The following is a 24,823-nucleotide window of genomic DNA, read 5'->3' as shown; positions in this document are numbered from 1 at the left end:
TTTACTGTTTTAAACAAACAAGATAAAATGTGTTATTTAAAGATCTTAACAAATATCGGTAGACGGATTTTGTTAATTCGGACCAGAGTCACACTGGCTTTTCTCCATGTTTCCATTCTGTATGCTAAACTAACTAGAGCTGCTGGCTCTAGCTTCATAGTTAACAAGCAACTGTGAGAGTGGTATTGATCTTCTCATCTGGGCAAATAAGTGTGTTTCCCAAAATGTCAAACTATTCCTTTGGTTATCAGTGTCCCATACAAAGAGATCCAGGCAACAGTGCTGATCTGGAGTCACCACTTCATGTGCTCATCATTTTGACAGCTCAAACTGCAGCATGTGGGTAGATGAGAGTGGAGGGGACAGTTCATATTGTAAGGATGCAAACAAAAAGGCTGTCGTCACAACCGTGTGACTGAGTGTGTGGGTGGAAAATATTTTACATATCAAACATTAATATATTCTGTTTAGAAAAAAGGGTGTAAAATGTGTGTAGAAATGAAATATACAGTGCAACAGGAACAAAGGTATATAGATAAGATGTAAAGCTGTACCACTGTCAGTGAAGACCGAAGATAATGAGTGTGTATAGTTTATCAAACAGGGTGTCGCATGTACAGAGCAGTGATCTGCTTTTTGCACTACAGAGAAAGAGAAACTCTCTGCTCATGACATTAAGTACTGAAGGATGATGTGGATGTATGGTTTCATGGTGGGATCATTCCTACTTATTGTGTTTAGTTCTTAAGAGGGATTCAATTGTACATCCAAATTTTGTATTGTGATTCACTATTCTTTGGACTGATGTCTGACAATTTTCTCTAAATTCTCTAAAGGCCCACGTTACGCTTCACAATGCCAACATGTTCGTGCAGTACAAATGAGACAATGGGAAAGGGGAGAATTATTGCTGCCCTATAAGAAATAAGGAAATTGGACATTCCAGTAATGGCCATCAAAGAGCTAAAGAGGATGTTGGCTTGCCTACCATACTATTGCAAATAACAGCTTTTTGGTGGTCATTGGTAGGTGTGACAACTGAAATCTCTACACTGGAATCAGTGTTCAGATATCAACAGATTAAATAAGCAGATGGTTTCAGTGGAGTTTCTTCTTGTTTTTAGCATATACAGACTTTAGACTGAGATTTAGGTCCTTAGATCCATTTACCTTGGGTCAAATTTGCCTAAACTTAAAGTTATAATCCTTAAGATTTGTATTATTATTTTTTGACTGGCAGCCATTCAAGGCATTTGCATTCTGTAATTGCTATAGAATTGTTTTTATTGTTGATTGTGGGGTCTCTTGTGGGCTTCAGTGGATTTACAGGAAAAGATAGATATGGAAGACTTCAGTCGGTGCATGCTTCTTAAGTAATGCACAAGGCAAACATTGGAGCATGAATTCAGTATTAACGTGGTAGAAGATACTCTTGAATGTCTTCTTTATTAAATCATTGTGAGGCAATAAATCCTCCAAGCCCAAAATTAGTTTGGCTGCACTGTAAACATACAGTATGCAGACATTGCTCTTCTGTTGCATTTTTGAGAGTAACCGTTCAAAGTATGTCTCAACTCTGGGAGCTGAATTATTTCAATGGCACTTACCATTACCACCAGTGACCACAGGTGTTTTTCCAAGTCTACCACAGCTGTCATTTTAAGGATTATAACTTTTATGTTTCGGTTTAGATTTCAGTAAAAAAAAAGTGAAAATACATTTACTAATTTTTGGAAGCTTTCATTCAAGACTAAGGTTTCAGTGTCCTTTCTAAATAGAACCCTAATCTGGACCCAGATCAGTGCTCAGTGTCCGTCAACACATTAACACATCTGTACACTGCTGTTCAGTGATGGTGCTCTGTTCTCACCACTGTCTAAATAAAACTCTATCTACTGTGACGAAACATTTTGATATGTTTGTAAATTACTTCTGAGTATGGTACTAGCTCTCATCCTTAGTATTATTTTTATGATTACCATCAGTACTTTGTTTCCTCCTGCTAAGAGCATTACATGGGATGATAATGATTAAACATCATAACGTGCCATAAAAGTAGGTAGATTTACACACTATGCTATATGACCTCATGTATGTTTAAAGAGGGTTTCATCGACAAGTCAGCCACTACAGTCCTTCATTAAACAGTCATTTAGAATGAATTTTGCGTGGATTAAAACAAGATCACACTGTATACTGTAGCTCCAGACTTGTCATCTTCAAACTGGAAAGTCCACCCATGTGTTCCCTGATTTTAAATGGGACATTAGACGATGCGGTGCAAAATATAGTGAGTTTCTGCTTACAGACAGTGTTCATCCTGATTAGTCTGGTGTAGGATTTCTTATCGGTGTGCTGTATGTGACGGCTGTTTGATATCCACAGCATCATACCCAGGAACCTTGTCCACCCTCTCTCCTTCTCTCTTACAATTCAACTGATGTTGTTGTCAAATATATTAAATGACAGTAAAGATTATATAAATTCCAGTATGATGGGGAAAAAATACATTTCAGTGTTCTGTATCCTATGAATGATACAAAATAAACTTTGACATTGCACCTTTGCAAAGGCCCGATTGTGTTGTTGTTGTTTATTGCTACGTGATTATATTAACTCAAAGATTCTCAGGTATAATTGTTGATGCATTTCATGGATTTTGCCCTGGTTTCCCCTTTTCTTCATTGGTTCAAACTTAGCCTTGTTATTACATAGGTGAATTTGTGCATCACTAAATTAAAACTGGTTACACCACATAAAATAGTTCTTTTGTAGAGATTAGTTGTTACTAAATAGTTACACCCAGTAGTTGCCAGGGGTAACTGCTTCGAAGATAACTGAACTAACTGACAAAGCTAACATACTTTGTGTAGCTTGAGAAAAAAGAAACATTAATACATAAAATTAATAATTAAGTTTTAAAGGTGTTTCAGTTTTTTCTGTTCTGGGCTACTGTAGCAACATGGTGGCCTTCATGGAATAGCACTATATGTGAATATTGATTGTTAAGTTTGAGTGTCACCCAGACAAAAATGATGATGTACTTATTATATTAGCACAACATTTAAGGATAGTAAAGCCGACATTAATCAGTATTTTTCTTATTTTCCAGACCAAGGGCACTTCTTACCCTCTCCGTGGCTCTCAGCCCCAAGCTTGTTTACTCCTACTCGAAACATATATTTTCACAACAGGTCACAAATATATAGTTTCATTTTTTAGAGGCCGAGCTTATTTCTTGAAATAGTTGGTCACTGTCACAGATGTGGTTCACACACAATTAAGTAGAGCATTTGTTGGGGACTATTTTCAGCCACAGATTGATACGTATTGGGTGCTCTTGTATTTATGGCAGCAGAACAGTGAATTGACTCTGTTGCACAGATACTACCATGTTTTTTCTGGGGTTTTCCAGATGATAAGAAAAATACAAGATAATATCATGGGTTTGTCACATATATTACACAGATACACACATGTATTCACGTTTCGTCTTATTAATGCACTCCATATTTTCATTGAATGCTGTAGAGGGGACTCTGCTGTTGCATCAGCCAGCTTCTGTTAAATTTGACCTCAATGGTTTATTTTGTAACACAACTGTGTCAACATAGTGTGTCAACACTTTCTGAAGAATTTTCAGCACAGTTGTCCATCCTCTTCCTCTCGCATTGGCTTTATCTGGCCTACCCCAGTCAATCTGATGCTGGGTGTAATTTGTGCACCACTGCAACATATTCACAATTTGCACACAAGAAAAACTTTTTAAAGGAGAGCTGGACAGATTTTGTGCTGCTGCGAGTGTGCTTCTGTGTTTGGGTTTGTGTGAGGAAGCAGTGTGGTTGGAGTGTTGCTCTGAGGTGTCAGAGCTGAAACACTTCCTCGTCTCTACTCATCACACCAACCTGCAGAGAACATCAACGGCTCACAGTCTGCTTAACAGCCCACTGATCTCACATGTGACACACTGAGTGCACATTGCTTTACCTACACTTATCAGACTCTTTTCTCAGTTAAATTATTAGTGTGACGTGTGAGACATTAAGAGGTACTGATAGAGCGTGATATCTGGTGAGTATATGCATTTTTATTTCTGAAAAGTATCTTCATATTTCTATTGAAATGAGAACTACTACAGTTTTTGGCTTAGTTTGTTGACGATAATTTTTGCTTTTAACATAATGATAATTTTTGGGCACACATTTTGGACTGTTTGATAGATGCAGATTTTTCCTTTATTCTAACTTTTATAGATAACATAAAAAATAGGCTATGGAAGTTGTGCTGAATTATTCCCAAAGTGATTCTCCTTATTTAACAACTCCTCTTTTTATTAATGCAGGTGATTATCACCTAGTTTTGCAATTAAGCCCATGTGACCATGTGGATCTTTCTCTTAATTGTTTCAATCATAAAAGACACAAAATGCACAAAAAAGCCTAGAAAAGGTATTTTTAAATGTGAGTCATTCAGTTGGTTATCATATGTCATTCATTAGAGATCATAAACACTAATTACAGACTAAAAAATGAATTAAAGTGTATTAACTTATATAACTATTATTAAAGCAAAAGAAACCCCAAGTAAAAGAGTAAGTTGTTTCAATTTTTAAACCATTGCGTCTTGGGTGAGTTGACAGCTCTAAGTGCAGGTGTGAACGCAACCAAGACGCACTGAGGATGCATTGAGATCCGCTCGCTCAGACCACATTCGGAGGTGGTCTGGTCTGCTTGTGGCTACTTTCTTCTAGCAGTGTGCATGTGAAAAGGGCATTGGGCCACACTGACTGACCTGTTAGGATTCCTGCATCCTGCTCCGAGTGTCCCCTGTCCAAAGCTCATAAACAAATATACAATGCATTATTTTGTTTTGCGTTTTTCCTGTAAATTTAAAAAACGGTTTCTTCTTCCCCTAACCCGTTTTCCGCTTAAAATCATCAAATGGAATAGAAATAAACCCAAAAGCAGACAAGGCGTTAATTGTGTTTCCTCTGCATAGTTTCCTCTGTCCTGTCAAGCTGATAACTAGTTTTTAGTTTTGCTGCACTGCTCGACGTAATGAGCTCAGGATTTATTGGCTGATTTACTCCAAACTGTTTTACTGTATGAACCATTACTCTCTGTGTGCGTGTGACTTTTTGGATGTGTAAAAGAACGCAGAACATTAATTAACATTGGATCCTGACCGATCCTGTCGGCATGTCGGGAAATTTAAACAACTAAGTTGCGCTGCTGTTCCTCGTGCGTAAATGCGCACAACGTCTCTCAATGGGGAGATGCAGCTACAGGGGCATCGCTGCATGTTACTCTTGTTAAATGGGCTGTATTTGTTCAGACCTGACACTATGGCAAATCAATAGGACTGGCATTTGATTTTTGTGAGGAGGCACACAATGCATTGTTTAGGATTTGTTTATCCAGATATCGAGGTTGAACACAGCTTCGGACGGAGAGTAGTTTACGCAGACCACCCGTCCTCCCGCAGGTTAAAAACAACATTTCGTCTTTGCAAACGGAAATGATGTACGTGTTTATTTGCATATATAGCGGGAAATGAGATCTGATCACAAGTGGTCACTCAACAGTCACGTAGAGACCCATGATAATCAGAGGTGTGAACAGGCTATACATTTGAGAAAGCTGTTTTTTCCACATTTGTAGTCTTACAAACTTAATTAAACATAGATCATTTTATTTAGTTTTATTATTATCTGTATTCACAAGGTTAAGACAAATTCCACAGCAAACATATTTTTAAAATTATTCCATTTTTTTTAAAGTGCATTCACATTGTGATGCAGGAACATATCATTATTGGTCGCCTGTTTCAACTCTGAGAGAACATATTCTTGGTTTAAGAGCCAAATAACTCACCATGAAAACTTCTGTCATCATAAAAAGGAACAACATCAGAACCATGTTGACCCTTTGCTCCCACTCATACAGGCCTAAATCAGGGAGGTGATAAAGTACCCATAGACCACTTTAAGCCCATACTCACAACCTAGTGCTCAGATCCAAATGTTTTTTAACCATCCATAATGTGTTGTTCATTGTAGTCAAAGTTCAATACCAGTTTGAACATGCCATCCCTCTAAACAACACCATAAAAGATGTAATACCAAACAAAGACATACAAAGAAGTAAAGGAATGATATGTGTCATCTCTCACTCAGTCTCTCATAACTGGATTTATTACTTCGAAAATGTGACCTAACTCACTTAAGAATTTACATTTCATCTAGTCCCGGCAGCTTCTTTTTTAAACAAATATATGTTATTTTTTTGAGCGTTAGACAAGTATATATACACCATATGTATATTTGTATATACAAACAAACAGATAAGGTGTACATAAGACTAGCACCACACTCAAACCAAGACAAAATCGAGCACTTTGCTTTGACAGGGCACATACAACACCTCAAAGTAAGAGATTTAAAGAAATAAATATATAACCAAATGTGGGTCCATTATAGCATCAGCAAATATAATTCAAGGGAAAAGAGCTTCAAAAGTTTTTATGGGTCTTTTCAAAGCTAGAAAGTTTTTCCTGAATCTAAACGTAAGCTTTTCAAGAGCCATTAAGCCAGAGTTGTAGACTTTTTGGGTTACGGTATGTTTTGCTTATAATAAAGAGAAGATAGTTGTTTTGTTTTCGCTGTTGCCAGAGGTTATATAGTTTGGGTATACGCACAACATTACACATGTGACATAAGTAAGAACATCTCAAACCAATTGGGACAGTTATGAATTATATGCCCTTATATTAAAAAATACAGGCATTAAATGAATTTAACATAGTAGGTGTTATTTACGATCTCATAATATATTTATATTGGTGTAAAAACAGATGGTTATTGATTGTGTAGGAGCACGTACACAGATTTTCTTGCCAATCACCTACGGAAGATTTATGTCCTCACTCTGTGCAAGCCTTTATTTTCTGAGTAGTTGTAAATTGTACATTCTTATTTAATAAAAGTAAAAGGTCTGATCTCTCATGATGACTGATTATCAATTATTTAATACACAAGTAAACATGCAACAATCAGGCCACCTTTTTTTGGCTGGACTACACCAACCCTAGACGCAGATGTCTGAATGATGAAGGTTCGAATAAAATATCTCTCTAGCGTTTCATACACAGTCCAGCCATATACTGGTTTTCACCTGTAACTGTTTCTATGTGATCTAGCACCTCAGTGTTAGATGCAGTATCACATTTAGTGATGTGCTAGCACTGAGTCTTGAAATGTGTTGTAGAAAGGTGATATTGTTGCAGTTTTCATATGACTGTTTTTTGTCACGTTGTCACAAACAAGGTGTGTTGGAAATGTAGGTCCGATTCAACTAGATTTCCGTCTGCAGTGTGTCAGCGTAGCTCAACAGAGGCTCCAAAGATGTTACAGCAGAAATCACGCCTTCACTATCACATAAGCAAGTGAGACAGTCCTGACAAAAAGACAATAAAACCCCAAAACTGAACAAGAAGAGTAAGACTATTTGGTCTGATATGACAAAACTGGTCAAACTTAGGAAGAAATTGTGTATTACATGTCAAACCCCTTTCTCTACATATGTTTACTTTCTCTATTTTCACTTTCAACTGCCAAATAAAGGCAAAAATGCCCCAAGAAATCTGAAAAACAAAACAACAAAAACAAGGAATAATGATCTGAGCAAAACACCAAGAAGAAAACCTACAAAGCAAATATGCAACTTTCAGCTTGACGACAAGCTAACGTACACAAAACAAACCAAAACAACACTGCAATGAATTCATGATGAGTCTCTGAAAGTCTTTCAATTTCGCAGCTATTGCAAGGAGTTAAAACCCTGTAGGTTACAAAAGTTTGGGTGTTTAATGCTATCTTTAGATAACCTTTATATTTCTTTCACATGATATCATATATCTATACTTAAATCATATTTAACAACAAAATGTGGAAAAAGTTAAAGATTTCCATTACATTCAAAACCAGCTGTAATTGTAACATTGTAATGAATATTGTGACAATACAAAATGTTGATTTTTTTGTTGTTGTTGTGATTATCCAACTATTTCCTTCTCAGTGGCATCAAATTAGTATATGTTAATACAGGATGTACAGAGATTCGAACAGGCAGCAAACTATTGAATGTGCAGTTGTGCTGCCCTCTTCTGGGCAACACAAATACCTTGTGTAACCCTTTTTTCCATTATTTCAGTACTTGCCTTTAATTACATTACATTCAAAAAGTGTATCTACTAATATTAGTTGTGCTCATTTCCATTGTTTTTTCTTTATAATTTATACACATATGGAACCAATACGATTCAAATAAGGAACATGTGAGTGTGACTGGCATCACCAACACTTCATTCATTTTGTTTGTTTTGTCCACTAGATTACTTTGATTTCGTGCAGAACTGGTCTTCCTCACTCCCGAGTGATGCCTCGTTCTTTCTTGGTGAAGCGAGGAGGGCTGCACCACCTTCGGCCTGCAGAGAGAGGCCCTGGATCAACCACGGTAATGTTCAGCCAGCTAGATAAAAAAGACAGGGTCCTGGGATTCATCCTTGGGGTACTCTACAGCAAAAACACCAGATATTAACATAGTGTCCATCATATTATTGCAGCTGTATTCTCCTGCTGCCAAACACCCTGATGGAGACGAGCACCTTCAGCCATTCAATCCCAAATCTTACGGTGGGTGACAAAGCGACTTCATGTTTGTTTGAATAGCCATTTATCACAAGCATGTCTCTAATCACAGTAAAAATATTTCCTCCTGTATATAACCTTAAATAATAAAATGACTAATAGCAGGCAACAAGACATAGAATAAATCCTTTTTGTGTTTTCAGTTTGACAATTTTGTAAAGCATTATACAATTATTCAAACTATTTTGACAATCTAATGTTAAATAATAGATTATTTTAATGTGTATAAATCCAGAATTTCAGAACGTCTATTTACCGGTCTGTCTTTCTTCTTAGTCTGTAGATCTCCTGAGCCCTGCAGTCCTGTCAATCAAAATACTTTAAGTCCCTTTGAAAAAGCCGGATCTCCTACACCAGCCCTATGGTCCAGACCACCTGTGAACTCAGAATATCCAGACAAACTGTCAGGGGGACTGGGAGACTTGACTCAGCACGCTCAGGTCCTCAGGGAGACCAAGAGCTCGAAGATCAGCGCTCTGAGGCAAGAGTGTCCATTGTGTAGCAAAGTAAGTCTTGTAGAAGACACAACCTGAGTTTAACTTTATTATCATGAACAAACATTGTGAGGGACTGACATAAAAACATACCAACGCAATAAAACCATTATATAAATAAAACTTACTCAAACTTATTAAAATACACAAAATACTGTGAATATAAAAGATCAAGGGAAACAAAATATACCTTAAAGTGCCCAAAGGTTTGAAATTTGAATTTGAATTCAAGAGTCAAATAATCTCAGTGAATCTAAAAGCTAACTGTTTTTCCCTTTTTCAAGATGGAATTTCCCCCAAAAACAGGAAATGCTGGATTAGAATAATTCCCTAATGCCGTTCAGGGCCTTTTCAGTGAAGTCAAACTTTATAAATTCAGGAGATCAAAAGCAGGGAGTCAGTAAGTTTAGATGCAGTCATAACTATTGACTGATGATAGAGAAATTCGAATACTTTCCACACCTGATGTGTTACCATTGGATGCCAAATCTTATAGATTTTGGAAACACACTTTAACCTTTCAATCGGTTTCCCTGCGGGTGGTTTCTCACCTTTCCCTCTCCTGAAGTCTAAAATCGTGTTCCTCTTGTCTTTGCAGATATGTTCATGTCTGTCCAGTTTAAAGACACACCTCAAGAGTCATACAGGCAGGTCACCTCTGTCGCCAGCACGCATCAAGTCCAGGAGAGATACTGAACAGACACCATGCAGGGGCAAGGTCAGCATCCTACCTTTTTATTATATGGAAATAACTTATTTTCAGTTTGGACAATGGTTGATTATGTGCATGTGTATTGCAACACTCCTGAATTTTCTGATGCTAAATACATACATACAGATAGAATAATGTGATGACGACAGTGCTGTTTGTTTTAGGAGAGGACGTTTGGCTGTACCGTGTGCGGAAAAGTGTTCAAGCGCTCCTCCACCCTCTCCACTCATCTGCTCATACATTCAGACACCCGACCGTATCCCTGCCAGTACTGCGGCAAGAGGTTCCACCAGAAGTCTGACATGAAGAAACACACCTTCATACACACTGGTGGGTTTCTGCATGCCCTTTGGTTATTTGGATATATGAAAGTCGACCACCAAGTCCACTATTTTGCTGTCTTATTTCCATGTTTGAAAATGGATCACTGCTGCCCAAATGAGCATCGGGACACCATATATGTCTCAGTGTCCTATAAAGCATCAGTTTGCTATGCTTGAAATTTAAATTGAATGTTCACATTTGCAGTTTAATTTTCTTGCTGAAGTTTCTTTATAAACGGGACATTGTTGGCCATGGTTGCTCGTTTGACATAAACAATTTCCAGATGTCACATTGGGCTCTAGTACTCAAGCGGTGGGCATTTTCATAATTTAGTGACATTTTATAGACAAAATTATGAAGTAATTAATCAATCTAATTCAAAAGTAATCTTCTGTTGCAGCAAAATGAAAGCAAAACCCTTAAAAATTAAACATAACTATAAAACTGATAACTGATATGTAACTGTACAAAGTAGCGCCTGTTTATCCAGTACAGTTTTAACAACCTGTGTATTAACATCTGCTGTGTTCTTGTGTCAGGAGAGAAACCCCATGTGTGTCAGATATGTGGGAAGGCATTCAGCCAGAGCTCCAACCTCATCACCCACAGCCGTAAACACAGGGACGACCGGCCCTACCGCTGCCCTCACTGCCTCTACAGTTTCCAGCACAAAGTGGACCTGCGGCAGCACCAGGAGCACCACTGCGCCTACCGCTGACTTTCACTCAGCCGAGCCAACATCTGCAGCCTTTTTCATAGGGAATGCTTTGAGGACATACTATAAATCTACTGACTGTGTTGTCTTCATGACCAAGTCAAATACTGTATTACATCCAAAGCTAGTTTAGTTTATATTTTAGATTTATCTTTTAGGACAGTGAGGAAAACTGTTCTGCTCACAGGATAATATTTCATTGGCTTATTGTTTACTTTAGTGAAGAATAACCAATGGCAGTGAATTGAGCTTGTGAAAAGATATATTGTCAGGGAAATGTGCTTATCTTTCTCACATGGTTTGTCCATATTGTCAGCAGATCTGTGATTATTTGAAGGTGGAGTGAAACTGAAATTTCACTTTCACTTTCCTTTTACAATCAACAAACTAAAACAGCGGTTCCCACACACACACACACACACACACACTCCCAGGTTGGGAATTGCAGAAATTTAGCTTTGACAGTCTGGTGACACACTACATTGTTTATGAAGGCAGTTGGTTGACTGAATGCAGTGCTGCATCAGTATGAAGAGATCTCTGAACAGCAGTGTAGTTCAGTACACGTAAGTAGAAAGCTGAATATAACTTTTAACTTTCTTGTCACAGTGAGACTTTAAACTGAGTCCAATAAACAGATATATTATTTGTTTGTGTTTTTGATTTTCATAATGTTTATTCATCTCAAGTTTTGACAAATGGCATTATCATTACAATGTTTTCTTTGTGATATGTAGGAGATCTTATAGACAATGCTCTTGTGGACAGCTTCAGCTTTTAAAAAACTTAGTTTTGTACCACTGAGCTCTGGCTACAACATCACTGGAGTAGTCTCCACCTGTTGTGCCGACATCCATGTGTTCTTGGGTACGGACATTTTTATCTCCCATATTGTAGGCGGCTATCGCTCCTGCAGAGACAAAAGTACAAATGAGAACAAAGTTAAAAAAGTATGAAAATATTTTGTGCATGTGAGAATCTACTGTTTCAGTCAAACAAACCTTTCAGCTGCTGCTCCTTGCTCCAGTCAGGAAACTTGTTGCTGATCCGTTGGATAAAATAAATCAAGATCTCTGTGCCTTGGCAGAGGTGCTCCTCACTGTCCCATGCACCATGCGCAGTGTGTCCACCTCCCCTGGGATTGACATCAACCTACAGAAATGAGAATGAAATTGGATGAACACCACTGTTATTGTATTGTAATGTGACGCTCTAGTAATAAACAGTATATTTGTTAAAAACCTGCATCAGCCCCCAGGCATTATACGCTTCTCTGGATGCGTCATAGTCTCCCCAGCCATCATGTAGTGCATTTCCAGCCCTGGACTCTCTGGAGATGATGGCAGCAATGATAGCAGGGTCAATTCCATATTTGCCTCCCACACTGCTGATGATGGACTTGTACTTCTTCATTCGTCCCTGATCAGTCTCTGCCATGGTGTGTGACGCCTTCACACCTTTACAGAAAAATCAAACAGGAATATGGTCCCAGTGCAACAAAGGCATCTTTCTTTTATATTTTTACTATGGTTAGATGAAGGCTTCACTGTTTTTATACAATTTCTTGATCAAATCATCTCATGTTTTTACCTGAGTATCCCAGCCTGTCCTGCTGGGCTGTTTTCATTGAAGCCCCAGTAGTTGCTACACGCATAATGTCTCCATAACCTGCAAATGTTCAGTTTATGAAATTATTTTTACACTTTAAGGAACTTTACAGCAGCATATCCCACACATCCCCACAAACAAGAGCCATAGTAATGTCTGTGTGTGTACAGGATACATGACACAACAGGAGCAACAAAAACACAAGTTTAAAAAAAGAATATTTTTTAAAAGCAGAAGATGAATAGCACTATTGTTCACTGTGTGTGTTTACGACTCAAAGTCAAGTTCCTTCCAGAATAAAACAAAAAAATCTCTCACCCATTTTTCCTGTTTTGCTCTTCTGATGATACTCTTGAAACAGGAATGTGAAAGCTGTAACACAATATCCCTCCGTCTGCCTTATGGTGCAAACTTTTGAACACTGTCTAGTTTTCCCCTGCAAAGGGCGTTATGGAGCAGGCCCTGATGATTTGCCAGTGAAAAATGACGATGAAAAAAGAGCAAAGCAGCTGATTTACAAGAAACAGTCCTAACTGACTGTAACAGGCACCAGGAGTATTCTTGTCACTCAATTGTTCAGCTCTATCCGCAACTTCCTGTAAATCAGGCAAAGCACGTACTTCATCTTTTAAGAGATCGTGTTGCATAACCTGTGTAAATTCAACCGGGAAGCAACATTTAATTTGGGGAAGAGATTTAACAATGCACATAAATCATCATCTATTCATTTTAACTTCTTAGCAGAAGTTAATTAGCTACCTGATATTTTGCAGATCAGGTGCTGAAACTGTTTTACCAGTAACAACATGGTTTATTCACTTTCAGTCTGAATAACATTTCACTAGATTTTAACTTTTGAGTTTTTAATGACCACAGGAGGCACCACACTGCAGTGTAAAATACTCCTTTATAAGTTAATATATATCTTGCATTCAAAATACTTCACACAACATACTTCGGTAAAAGTACAATATCAGATGCTAAATTTACTTGAAGAAAAAGTACTCAAATTGGCCCCACTAAATGAAGTAAACAGTATAATATTTCCCTCTGAAATGTAGTCGAATAGAAGTATAAAGTTGCAGCCATTTACCATAGTAGTGGTGCATCCCATCACTGTCCAGAAAAAAAACAGAAACCAGTGTCACAAGCTTGTATTTTTTTGTAGTCAGTATTGTGATGACTTCTGATGATGCACAGCCAAAAATCTGGTGGGTTTTTCCAGTGCAGAATAATAATGAGGATATAGAATGCTTAAGATATTAAACCAAGTTTTAATATCTCTCTCACACACACACACATACACACACACACACACACACACACACACACACAAACACACACACACACACACACACACACACACACACACACACACACACACACACACACACACACACACACACACACAGATAACATATATTATACCCAAACATGAGCAGAGCAATGTAGTATAGAACAATACAATGAAGAGTGCAAAGACCTGTTCAACACTTTATTGTCCATGATGTGGAAAATCATCTTTGGCATCACTTAAGTCTTTCCATATACAACTGGTAAGACTTAAACTAATGTTCAACTATAGGTGTCTCAGTGCTCTTCCAGGAATAAGCATAAGATGTTTTTATTTGCAATTGTCAGTCTTTACTCAGGTGAAAGTATCCAATGCTAAATACCCAAGAGCAGACTGGCAACACAATACAGACAATATAACATATAGTTTATATGACCTTTTCTTTGCCAATATCAGTAGCCTTGACTTCATCTGTGTGGTGTAGAGTCATTCTTCAAAGTTTGTTCAGTTCAGTTCTGCATCATGTGCGCTTCACAGCAGGTAGCCAGGTAAGAAGGCCACGTTTAATGAAAATCCAAACATATTCTGCAATGGTGGGAGATTCAACATGGACAACATTGTTGTTATTATTATTATTATTATTATTATTATTATTATTATTATTATTATTATTATTATTATTATTATTATTATTATTATTATTATTATTATTATTAAAAAAAGAATTAGAATCTACTTAAAAGTCCAATATGTGCAATATACACTGTGTAAAAACCAAGAAATAAAATGTTGTCAAACACTGATCGTCTGAAACCTGCAGATGGCGCCTTTGACTTTGCATGTACAACAGAAATGGGGTAAGAGGTTAACAACAAAGTTTATACTTGCATTTCAGGCCCAATGGCTAATTTTATACTACGCTCTACTGAAAAGCAAACAATGGTAAATTGTAATTTAAAAAACTGTAGACCAACAAAGCCAGCAAGGCCTGACGAGTATACTGGGTATTCACCTGACATTTACCTTATTCACGCCAGGACTGCACCCTGATGAATATGGTTTATGTAAGTCTGATATTGCTTCCTTCCATCTTTGTTTATTGCTGGAAAGTTTTGAATCCTTCAATATATTTACATATATCAAAATCCCATCACATTTAAATTTTTTGTTATGATCAGGTCATTTTCAAATAGAACTGTCTAACTATGAAAACTCACTTTTCTCTTTAGATAAACAAGCTGTTACCTTTGACTTTTCTCTTCTGGACTGTCGATTAACTGCTGTTATGTGTATCTGTATGAGTAATTTGTTGTGCATACCGTTGTTAGTGTGAAAGTAAAATCTCATTCACATCTGAACTTTTACCTTCCTAATATCAATAGTGGCATCCTGTGAGACATCCTTCACAGTGGTTTTTTTTTTTTTTTTTCAATTCTGCATCATGTGCAGGAAGGATAATGACTAAAAATCTTACCTTACAGTAATTCCAAACTTATTTTTCAACCTGGGGTCAGGAGAGTCAACAGGAACCCAACAACTCTCACATATCTAACAGTTTGATGGTCTTTGCTGTAAAGACTTCCCTTCATCATTACAAGTATCTTCTATACTGCCAGATACATAATTAGGGTGCAGAATATTAAAGTAACTGTGAAATTTTTAATTCGGTCTAAAAATAATATTAAGGAATAGGAGATAGATCACTCACATTATTAAAGATAAACAATCACTCTTTGAAAACATTATATGGAGATTACATAATATGATGAATGTGGTGAGTAAGATTTAAATATAAGTTGTATTGAGCAGGTTTCTGAATCTTTTGAACATTCCTGTGAATCAATTTATGAACAATATAACATGACAGTATGAGAGCATTTCTGAAAAGCAGATGAACTTGGTTTTCACCCCTTTTGAAAAAAAATAATTTTAATGTTTAGTTTTTAATATAAATATCTGACATGTAAGTAAAGCCTGATATTTATGTTGAAATGTCTATTGATGCTATCCCTCATGTTGGATGTTGGTTATTTCCTTATTGTTGGGGGTTATCTCAAAATATTAATAATTGATTATTGGTTAATAATTCATATTGTTCCACATTCTATTTTGTATGTTCATGTTCAATAAGACTTTAGATGTCCATCCGATGAACTCCGTCTGTTGTTCTTTGTTTTCAGCCGGAGACGCAGGCTGTTTGTGAAGCTGTCGTGAATCATGAAGTGTAGATGTGTTTTTAATGTTTCTGACACCAACGTTTCCTGGCTCTGTGTCTCTGTGTCTCTGTGTAATTCAGTCCTGTACGTCATCTGCTACTTCTACCCATGGTATGATGAACTCTAAAAAGTAAACAGTCTGGTGAGGCCATTTAGTGTCAGTGTGTGAAGGAAAGTGGGTCAGGTCAAAGTGCAAAATATTGGGAAAAAATTGGGGGTCTGTTGGTGGTCAGATGAGTTGTTCTAACAGTAAACTTATGCTACTACTCTCTGGTGTCTTTCTCATCTCTGGTGTCTCATTCTGCTGCATTACAGCTCAAACAAGTAATCAATCAATAGACAGACAATTAAATGAATCTGCAGCTGTTTTGATATTCAATTAATTATGATTGATTAATCATTATTATTATCATTTCTAGCAAAAAAGTTCATATTCTTGAGTTTCAGCTCCTCAGATGTGAACATCTGCTGCTTTTCTTTGTTCGTATTACTTTAAACTGATTATCTTTTGGTTTGAGGGGTTTGTTTGTCAAAATAAGCAATTTGACGACATCGTCATAGGTCATTTCATAGACCAAACGAGAATAATCAGCAGATCAATCAAGGCTAAAAATGATAGTTAGCTGCAGCCCTACCCTGCATTTTTTCAGTGCTTAATTTATTAGATTAAAATGTCAGAGCATGTCTTTCTGTGTGTAGTTTCTCATTGATTTTGAAGTTTAAGGGCAATATTTACTTATTCTAGTATTTACTTTGTCTGCTTTGAGTGAAGCCTTTTCCCTCGTTATGAGTAGATGCAGCACAGTGTGATGAAATGATACACCAAGATAAACTGTTCTACAGACAGTAAATCATATACCTGAAGTGAAAATGTGTTTTTCATCCATTTCATTGATGTGGTATTAATTGATGCCTATTGTATTGTCTTCATTTTGTATTGATGTTCAAATTATCTCACTGAGGACAGAAATGCCATCTTTTTTAGCAAGTACTGTAACAGTGGAATTATTCAGGTCAAATAACCTTACAACCTATATTATTGTATGCTAATATAGCACACAGAATATGAAAATTAAATGTAAGTTCAATTAACAAAGTTAATAATCAGACGTAAAATACCTTTTAAGTAACGACACAATTCCTAGTTAACTAAACACAAAATCATTTAACATGAATGTAGAGAGACAATCACTCACAAGTTTACGTTTGTTTAATTAATGTTGTGGTAAAGTGATCCCTGCATAGTTTGAATCATCATCAATATTTTGTCAATACATACGTCTTTCTGCTGTTAGATGTTCTTGGTGATGAATCCTATTGGTGGAAAATTTGATAAAAATGAACAAGACAGGTATTAAAAACATTTATTTATTACAGTGGGCCAGTCCTTTCATTCTTCTGTTTTTGAAGAGTCAGTTTCCTGTAAAATCATAAGCAGGAGAAAGAACATGAATGTGAAACAGGACCGAAATACTTAAAAGTTTAAAGTTGACAAGTTTTTAATGTCTGTCTCCCATAGAGAAACTTAGCATTTATATTAATGATTTGACATGTATTTATAAATTAAAAGGTTGGGAAAATGTACAGAAACCCTAGTTAGCCATCTATAAGCTAAACAACCACCAGCATAACTACAAATAAAGTCAGATTTCTACCTTTGATTATCCCTACATTGAATGAAGTCTGCCTCATTAAGAATAATAAACTTCTCCACAATCTGAAGACTTAATTAACTCTTAACTAACCCTTGTGTAGTGAAATCCTTTTAACTGTTAATAGACAACAGTGATAGCTGTCATACCCTGAAGTGCTCCCAGCTTCTTATTTCTGAAAAGAAGGCATCTCCAGGGCAGGCAGTGTAGTTCACCATCTGTCTGTGGCCATGGATGGTGAAGCTGGGAGCCAGTCTTCCTCCATCTACAGCACAGCGGACTAGATGATGGCGCAGCAGGTTCATGGCATGGCGAGACGGCAGGGTAGCAGTGTAGTTACCAATGATTGACACGCCATACCCAATGTCATTGTGTCCCCTGGTGTGTCGGCCAAGTTGGTTCCAACCTCTGCCTTCATAAATGTAGCCGTCAGAGCCAACAACAAAGCTGAGGGCACAAAAATCATACAGAACATGAAAATTGAATGTAATTAATAGTAACAAGTGTGACACATTTTCAATGATTTCTGCAAAGAAAGATACACAATGATCCACTAATATTAATTATCTCTATTAAAACGCTAGTTAGCCTAGCTTAGCATAAAGCGGGAAACCGCTACATTGACTCTGTCCAAAGGTAATAAATCCACATCCTTAAACCTCCAAAGCTCACTTATTAACATCATATATCTATAATGTAAAAATAATAAATTGTGGTTTTAGGGGGTAACATAATGTAACTTTTTGTTATAATAATAATAATAATAATAATAATAATGCTTTATTTTTGGATAGGGACAGTGCATATTAATGAACATCGATATTAAACATCTCTGTAAACATGCCGGATTAGAGCAAAACTGCTAATTTGCATCCGTAGTCCCTAATACGGACAACGACTTTGCTAAAAAAAAATTAAAAAGTCACTGCTCCAAGCTGTTGTTCACTAAGAAGTAGTTAAAGCTTCCAACTCCATGTAAAACCACATTGCCATATTTACTGTTTTCTGTTTGTGCACAAATTAAATAAACAATGTATGCTATGTTAATTTGTGAGCTTTAGCAGTGCAGGTGGGTGGATTTTTATGCTTTGTCAAAGTGAATGCTAAGCTAAGCTAAAGTTTCCTTGATCCAGCTCCATACTTAATCCACAGATATAAAAGTGGTATTGATCTTCTCATCTAAGTCTAAGCAAGAATATAAATAGTAAATAAGTGTTTTTCCCAAAAAGCCCAGCACTATCCCTTTAAATATTGCCTACCTGTATCCAATGTCATTCCACCCACGGTCTTCCTGGTGGAAACGCTGCATGGCTCTCATGTTGCGAGAGCAGTTTGGGAAAGACAAACAGGGCGAGGATGGCTCATAGGTGTGATGAACATAGAGATATTTCAGGGGCAGAGACAGTGGGATAGGTGTACCCTTGTGGGCCTTTGCCCCCCACTGACAGCGAGGGATAAACTGAGGGCAGTCTAAAAGGAAAAAGGAGAAAAGATAATGGTCAAGATCTCAAATCACATTAGGTCTTGTTGTACTGGACTGAAATGAATTTTGCCACAGATAAAATCTTTGACACACTAAAGAAACACAGAAAAGCAGCAAAGAAGCTGAAACACATTTTTGGTATTTTTGACTAGAACAATTGATCAGTTATCAAAATAGTTGCTGGTTAATTTTCTGCTCATCAACTTATTGACTACCTGTTGCAGCTTACAGTATAACGAGTCACCATGGGTGGGCCTATTTTTCACAATTTATTAACATTTTATAAGCCAATTGATTAATTGAGAAAATAATTGGTAGATTAATTGATAATGAAAATAATTGTTAGTTGCAGCCCTACTTTGAGTACTTTTTGATCATTTCATAGCTCACCCCAGTATTTGTGTACAAATGCCTGCAATCCATCCTTCACCGCCTTCCCGACTCCCGTGTCCAGACTAATCCATTCTGTCTTCTCTAACTTCCAGACCAATGCTAGCGTCTCCATCACCTGGCTGTGAAGATCGAGGGGCGCCAGAATGGTTCTGGAGATCTCCCTCCGCCTTGGGCTAACATGGCTGGACAAACCATCAAGACCCTGCCCCTCATGCAGGATAAAACTATAATATCCTTTTAAAATGTCACTTAGGGCCGGTGGCTGTTCGGATGCAGGTAGACTGCTGAGGTCCATGCCCAGTATAGCTCCATCCATGCCCGCATTAATAACAGCATCAGTGGCAAGAGTGGCAGGTCTAGACAGCTTGAACACCTTAGGGTGGTCAACACTGTCCCAGCATCCATTAGGCCCCAGGCGACTAGATGGTGGAAAATCCTGGAGGCTAAGGAAGGACAGGCCCAGGGTCCTGCCTAAGGTGAGAGGGAAGATACCAACAGCTGGTGTCGCCTCCATCTGAGCTTTCAGTCCTGATTCGATTCCTAGCAATAAGGGTGCAAGAGCAACCGTGGTGCCATCTGGAGCGAGAACCACGCCTCGTTCCTCTCCGTAATCTGTCACAATGTGGTGAATGGCCTTGTCAAAAAAGCTGAAGGACGAAGCATTGAGGATAGCTGTCTCGAGGACCTCAGTATCACTATGATTAAATGAAGCACCCAGGAAGTGGATGGTCATTGCATCGTCGTGGCCGGCGGTCCTCCGCAAGGCCCTGACCAAAGCAAGGGAGGACAGACCGGGGTTGGAGTCTTCAACCTGCTGCACAGCACGGATGAAGCTGTCCATGTTACGCAGGTGGACACCTAACATCAATGCAACAAATGAAGGATATGTAAAAGACAATTTAAAGGATGGGTTCACAATTTTTCAAGCTTTAACACAAAACTCAGGTTTCCATATGAACACTGAAAGAGGTTTTCTCACTATAATTATCCTCCTGTTCATACTGGCTATTAAATGATCTCTCTTATGCCCCCTTTGAAATTCAAGATTGCAGATTACCGATAATGAATCTGTCATTCCCTGTAATTAACATGACAAGCTGCCAGGAAAGAACAATTTTCTAATTAGCATAGTAAAAAAAAAAACAACAACTATGTAATCTGATGAAGAATTTAACTCATCAAATTGTAATGATTGTGAACAAAACATAAATGTTTAAATATTCGGAATAATTGCTGAATAATAACAAATTGTGAAACTTACCCGTCGGCCTGCTATTGACAGTACAGAAGTTTGATAAAGCCAGAACAAAAAACAACAGTCCAAAAAAAATCATGTTGCATATCCTTGTTGTTGCTTAAAAACACAAAACAAAACAATCTACTGTTAAACTAAAGATGTAGATATGAACAACAAAAATGACAACCTAAACAGTGAGGTATGAAGAAATCTCCTCAACACGCAGGCTGTCTGAAAATGTAAACTGTTGATCTCCCTACAACCTCTGAGAGGAGTTGTGTAGGTGTACGTGCATGACGGCAGCGTTGTGTCCAAACAGAGAAGAGTACTCTCTGTTCACTGATGGCTCCAAATATTGATTTAGCCTACAGTAAGTTAAAGTGTGTCTGGGGGCAAAAACAAGTCTCAGACCCCCAGTAAGGTTTATTACACACGTTGACTACAAATAAATGTTTTTTATGATATTAGTTTGTAAATGTTATACAGGCTTGTACAGATTTATTTGTACACAGCATGTTGTTCAATAAAAGCAGCTGAAGTGAAAGATAAGATTTATGGTTAATGTTTACCATCTCATGTGATGGGTGCATCTGTTGTGTGCTCGGTAAAGGAAAATAAGTTTAGTCACTGGTGATCACATTAACCGTCATGTGAACTTTTAATGCAGGGGAATTATAGAAAACAAGATTTGTACTGATTTGAAGCTGGTATGACAAAACTGGTGTGAAATCTATCAACAGTGGGCTTGAAGACATACAACAATTTGTTACAAAATTAAGAAAATATTCTCTTTCTGTAGTTTTAATTAAAGACGTTTTGACGTTTTATGAACAGAGGCTCTCTTTTTCTCTGTATGAATGATTACATGTGTGTGAGTGCAGGTTTCAGAAGCATATAATATAATAGGAATGACAAATATAAAAAATACTCACAGTTAGTCAAAAATATCACATGGTAATTATTTTAATTATTATTTTATTATATTATGTTTGAATTACAAGTCAAATTTTAAGTCGAGTTAAGTCATATTTTTAGTGATGCTTTTTTTCTTTTTCTGGCATGGCAGCAAGACACTGTACTTTTTAACTCAAAATCATGAGATAGTATTGACTTTCTATCTGATAATTTAACAATTAGTTCACAACTTTGACGTTTTTTGTCAAAATTATAACATAGGTTACTAAATTTAAACAATTGAGATAAATAAGTCCAAGTTTAAAATATGCCAAGTTCAATTTTTTAAATTTAACTTTTTATCTCAGTACATAAATACTGAGAAACTGCCTTAAGAAGTCATTATTGTGACTTTTAGAACATTTTCATCAGGACTAAGTTTTCTCAGGGTTAGGATGGGCAGGGGTGCCATGTGACAAGGTGACGTCACACCCGGAAGTGGAAGTCATCAAAATAACAAAAACATAAGTAAGTGAACTTCTTAGTTCAGACTGTATCTTAAGTTTGCTGTTTTTTGAGAACTAAATGGGAAAGTATTAATAAAACTAATAAACATATCTTGGCAGATGTTAGGCTGCAGTAGTTTGTTTTGGTTAGCGTTAGCCTGCTAGCTTTACATTTCTTCTCCCTCCACCAGGAGATGGAGACTTGCTTCACTAGAGGCAAGTCTGCTATTTTGGAGCGGCCTCTCAGCCGACCTAAGACCGAGGTGAGCGTGAGCGCCTTCGGCTTGCTGTACTCGGAGGTGGTGCAGTACAGCCAGAGCCGGGTGTACTCGGTGTCCGAGCTGCAGGCCCGGCTGGCAGAGCTGGGTCAGCGGGTGGGAGCCAGTCTGCTGGACGTGCTGGTCCTGAGGGAGAGGAGCGGCAAGAGAGAGACCAAAGTGCTGAATATACTGCTTTTCATCAAGGTTCTGACACAGCCATTATTAATGTTATTAATTACACCTGTGTTTTTGCCGCTATGTCATGCCACTACATTTATTTGACAGCTTAGTTGCTTTTCATAAGATTTGACACAGTGGATAATATAACAAGCTTTTTAAATACAACACAGAAACCAGTGGTTTCCAACTTTTTGGGGTGTGTAGTCAGGTTACATTTCAGATGTGAGTTGTTAACAGCTCCACCAAATAGTGATATTTCCCACTAAACTTCTCAAAGGCTTTCATTTCAATGAATGTTCAAATGATCCAATATTTCATCAAAGATCAAAGATGAAGTGGTAAATATGTCTATGAAAAACAATAATGGGATGCATGCATTGTTGATAAAGGGTATGTTGCCTTCTATGGTGTATATCACTGTCGAATACAAGTCTAGCTAATGCAACAACAGAAAAAATGCAGTTAGTGTAGTGTGAACCTACATCCTCCTCAGTCATTTGCTTTGTATCCTGCAGGTATCGGTTTGGAGAGCCTTGTTTGGCAAAGAGGCAGACAAGCTGGAGCAGGCCAATGACGATGACAAGACGTATTATATAATCGAAAAAGAGCCCCTCATCAACATGTACATCTCTGTCCCGAAGGAGAACAGCACCTTGAACTGTGCAGCCTTTATCGGAGGCATCGTAGATGCCATCCTCACCCACAGCGGCTTCCCCGCCAAGGTGACAGTCCACTGGCACAAGGGCACCACGCTCATGATCAAGTTTGATGAGGCGGTGATAGCCAGAGACAAAGCCCTGGAGGGCAGATAGGGCAGGGACAGAAGAGAGTGAAGATTGGAAGAGAGATTAAGAGTGTGTGTGTGTGTGTGTGTGTGTGTGTGTGTGTGTGTGTGTGTGTGTGTGTGTGTGTGTGTGTGTGTGGCTGCAGGTCTGAATGTTAAATATCTGCTGGAATGTCTGTAACATCGCTGCAGGGACACTATAGGTGAAGGCAGTGTGTTTATTTGATTGGAAAGAGTGGACTGTAAGTTCACTGATTCACGATAACATGAAAATGCAAAGGAGAGCAGGGCTGCACATAACAATTATTTTCGTTATCAATTAATCTTCAAATAATATGCTTGGTTAACTGTTATCAGAATAATTATCAGAAAATTGTGAAATATGCTCAATATAATTTACAAGATTGAAGATGACATATTCAAATAGCTTTTTTCCGATCAACAGTCAAAAACCCAAATAGATGCAGTATACTGCATCTTCACAGTTATCACAATTGTTGATTAATTGAGTAGTTGTTTCAGCTCTAAAGCAGAGTGTGCTGTATATTGTGTTGAATGCACTGAATGTATCTGTTACTCAGGCATATTTATTTATTTCACTCCTTTGCAGTGGAAAGTAAGACTTACTGGGACAAATTTAGAATGTAAACATTGCACTCAAATGTCAATTTATTTATTAATATGAAACATTTGGCTAATCTTGTGTTGCAAGTGAGGTTCCTGTGTTATGTAGTGCATATTAAGCCAACCCTAACCATTTACAACCAAACAGATGTTGGGAAGTCTTCCATTTCCCCATATTATCATATTAGTGTGTAAAAAAAAAAAAAGAACGCATGGCAGGCCTGATAGGGTCACATTTGAATCCTTCACAGACTGTCTAAACATGGTGGTGTTGTGGGGTTTCCACAACACTGTAACACAGTCTTAACAGGGATGTACTCAGGTGACGGAGCTTTACTTGTGTAATATGTTCAGTCTGTCAGTTTATACCTGATTTTGCTCTGAAAATGTAAATAAATACATGAATGCATGTTTTTTGATAAAGATATTTTTCTTGATCTCTGGTAATAACAGTTGTTTAAATTTTATGGTTTAATGAATCATGGGTCTTTTACCATACAGGATGCCGCAACTGGTGTTGGGAAAGCAGAGAGGAAGATGAGTCATTTATCTGAGAGAAGGAAAAAAAATCTCACTCTGTGTCTGTTTCTGAGTACCGTACATTTTTTATGACAAAACACAGAAGTTCCATTTAGTCATAGAGGATTGCCTATTTTTCATTTACCTTCAAAAACCTTAAATCAGTTTAGACTGAATAATGTAGATAATTACATTTTAATGACAAGGCTCCACTGGTTGTG

At 37.5% G+C, this 24,823-nt stretch overlaps 4 protein-coding genes across 5 annotated transcripts; 2 read left to right on the top strand and 2 right to left on the bottom strand.

Annotated features, from left to right (window-relative positions):
- The first annotated feature begins 3,616 nt into the window (after positions 1–3,616).
- Positions 3,617–11,602, top strand: LOC133990081 (zinc finger protein Gfi-1-like). The gene is made up of 7 exons (XM_062428263.1): positions 3,617–4,071; positions 8,391–8,513; positions 8,623–8,692; positions 8,984–9,213; positions 9,800–9,919; positions 10,078–10,243; positions 10,777–11,602. Exons 2-7 carry the CDS (start codon positions 8,436–8,438, stop codon positions 10,953–10,955), a joined length of 843 nt encoding a protein of 280 aa, XP_062284247.1. The 5' UTR covers positions 3,617–4,071; positions 8,391–8,435; the 3' UTR covers positions 10,956–11,602.
- A 106-nt stretch (positions 11,603–11,708) lies between these two features.
- On the bottom strand, positions 11,709–12,871 carry LOC133990092 (lysozyme g-like). Its single transcript, XM_062428272.1, has 4 exons — positions 12,543–12,871; positions 12,195–12,409; positions 11,954–12,104; positions 11,709–11,862 (listed from the first exon to the last, which is right to left on the bottom strand). The coding sequence occupies exons 1-4, from the start codon at positions 12,604–12,606 to the stop codon at positions 11,723–11,725; spliced, it is 570 nt and encodes a 189-aa protein (XP_062284256.1). The 5' UTR covers positions 12,607–12,871; the 3' UTR covers positions 11,709–11,722.
- A 4,394-nt stretch (positions 12,872–17,265) lies between these two features.
- Positions 17,266–21,145, bottom strand: LOC133995785 (N-acetylmuramoyl-L-alanine amidase-like). Of its 2 annotated transcripts, none has more exons than XR_009927163.1 (5): positions 20,860–21,145; positions 19,596–20,456; positions 18,982–19,192; positions 17,816–18,169; positions 17,266–17,490 (listed from the first exon to the last, which is right to left on the bottom strand). XR_009927163.1 is itself a non-coding variant. In XM_062435279.1 (5 exons), exons 1-5 carry the CDS (start codon positions 20,930–20,932, stop codon positions 17,461–17,463), a joined length of 1,473 nt encoding a protein of 490 aa, XP_062291263.1. In that variant the 5' UTR covers positions 20,933–21,144; the 3' UTR covers positions 17,266–17,460. The 2 variants fall into 2 exon arrangements, 1 of the variants encoding a protein (XP_062291263.1); XM_062435279.1 differs by having other exon boundaries at positions 17,872–18,169; positions 20,860–21,144.
- Positions 21,146–22,189: 1,044 nt separating this feature from the next.
- On the top strand, positions 22,190–24,516 carry trappc5 (trafficking protein particle complex subunit 5). Its single transcript, XM_062432241.1, has 3 exons — positions 22,190–22,257; positions 22,427–22,699; positions 23,191–24,516. The coding sequence occupies exons 2-3, from the start codon at positions 22,430–22,432 to the stop codon at positions 23,485–23,487; spliced, it is 567 nt and encodes a 188-aa protein (XP_062288225.1). The 5' UTR covers positions 22,190–22,257; positions 22,427–22,429; the 3' UTR covers positions 23,488–24,516.
- Positions 24,517–24,823: the final 307 nt, after the last annotated feature.

This window comes from Scomber scombrus, chromosome 2 (genome assembly GCF_963691925.1).
Source record: "Scomber scombrus chromosome 2, fScoSco1.1, whole genome shotgun sequence".
NCBI classification, from domain to species: domain Eukaryota; kingdom Metazoa; phylum Chordata; class Actinopteri; order Scombriformes; family Scombridae; genus Scomber; species Scomber scombrus.
Note: the sequence above shows the minus strand (reverse complement) of the source record. Positions and strands in the feature narration are given on the sequence as shown.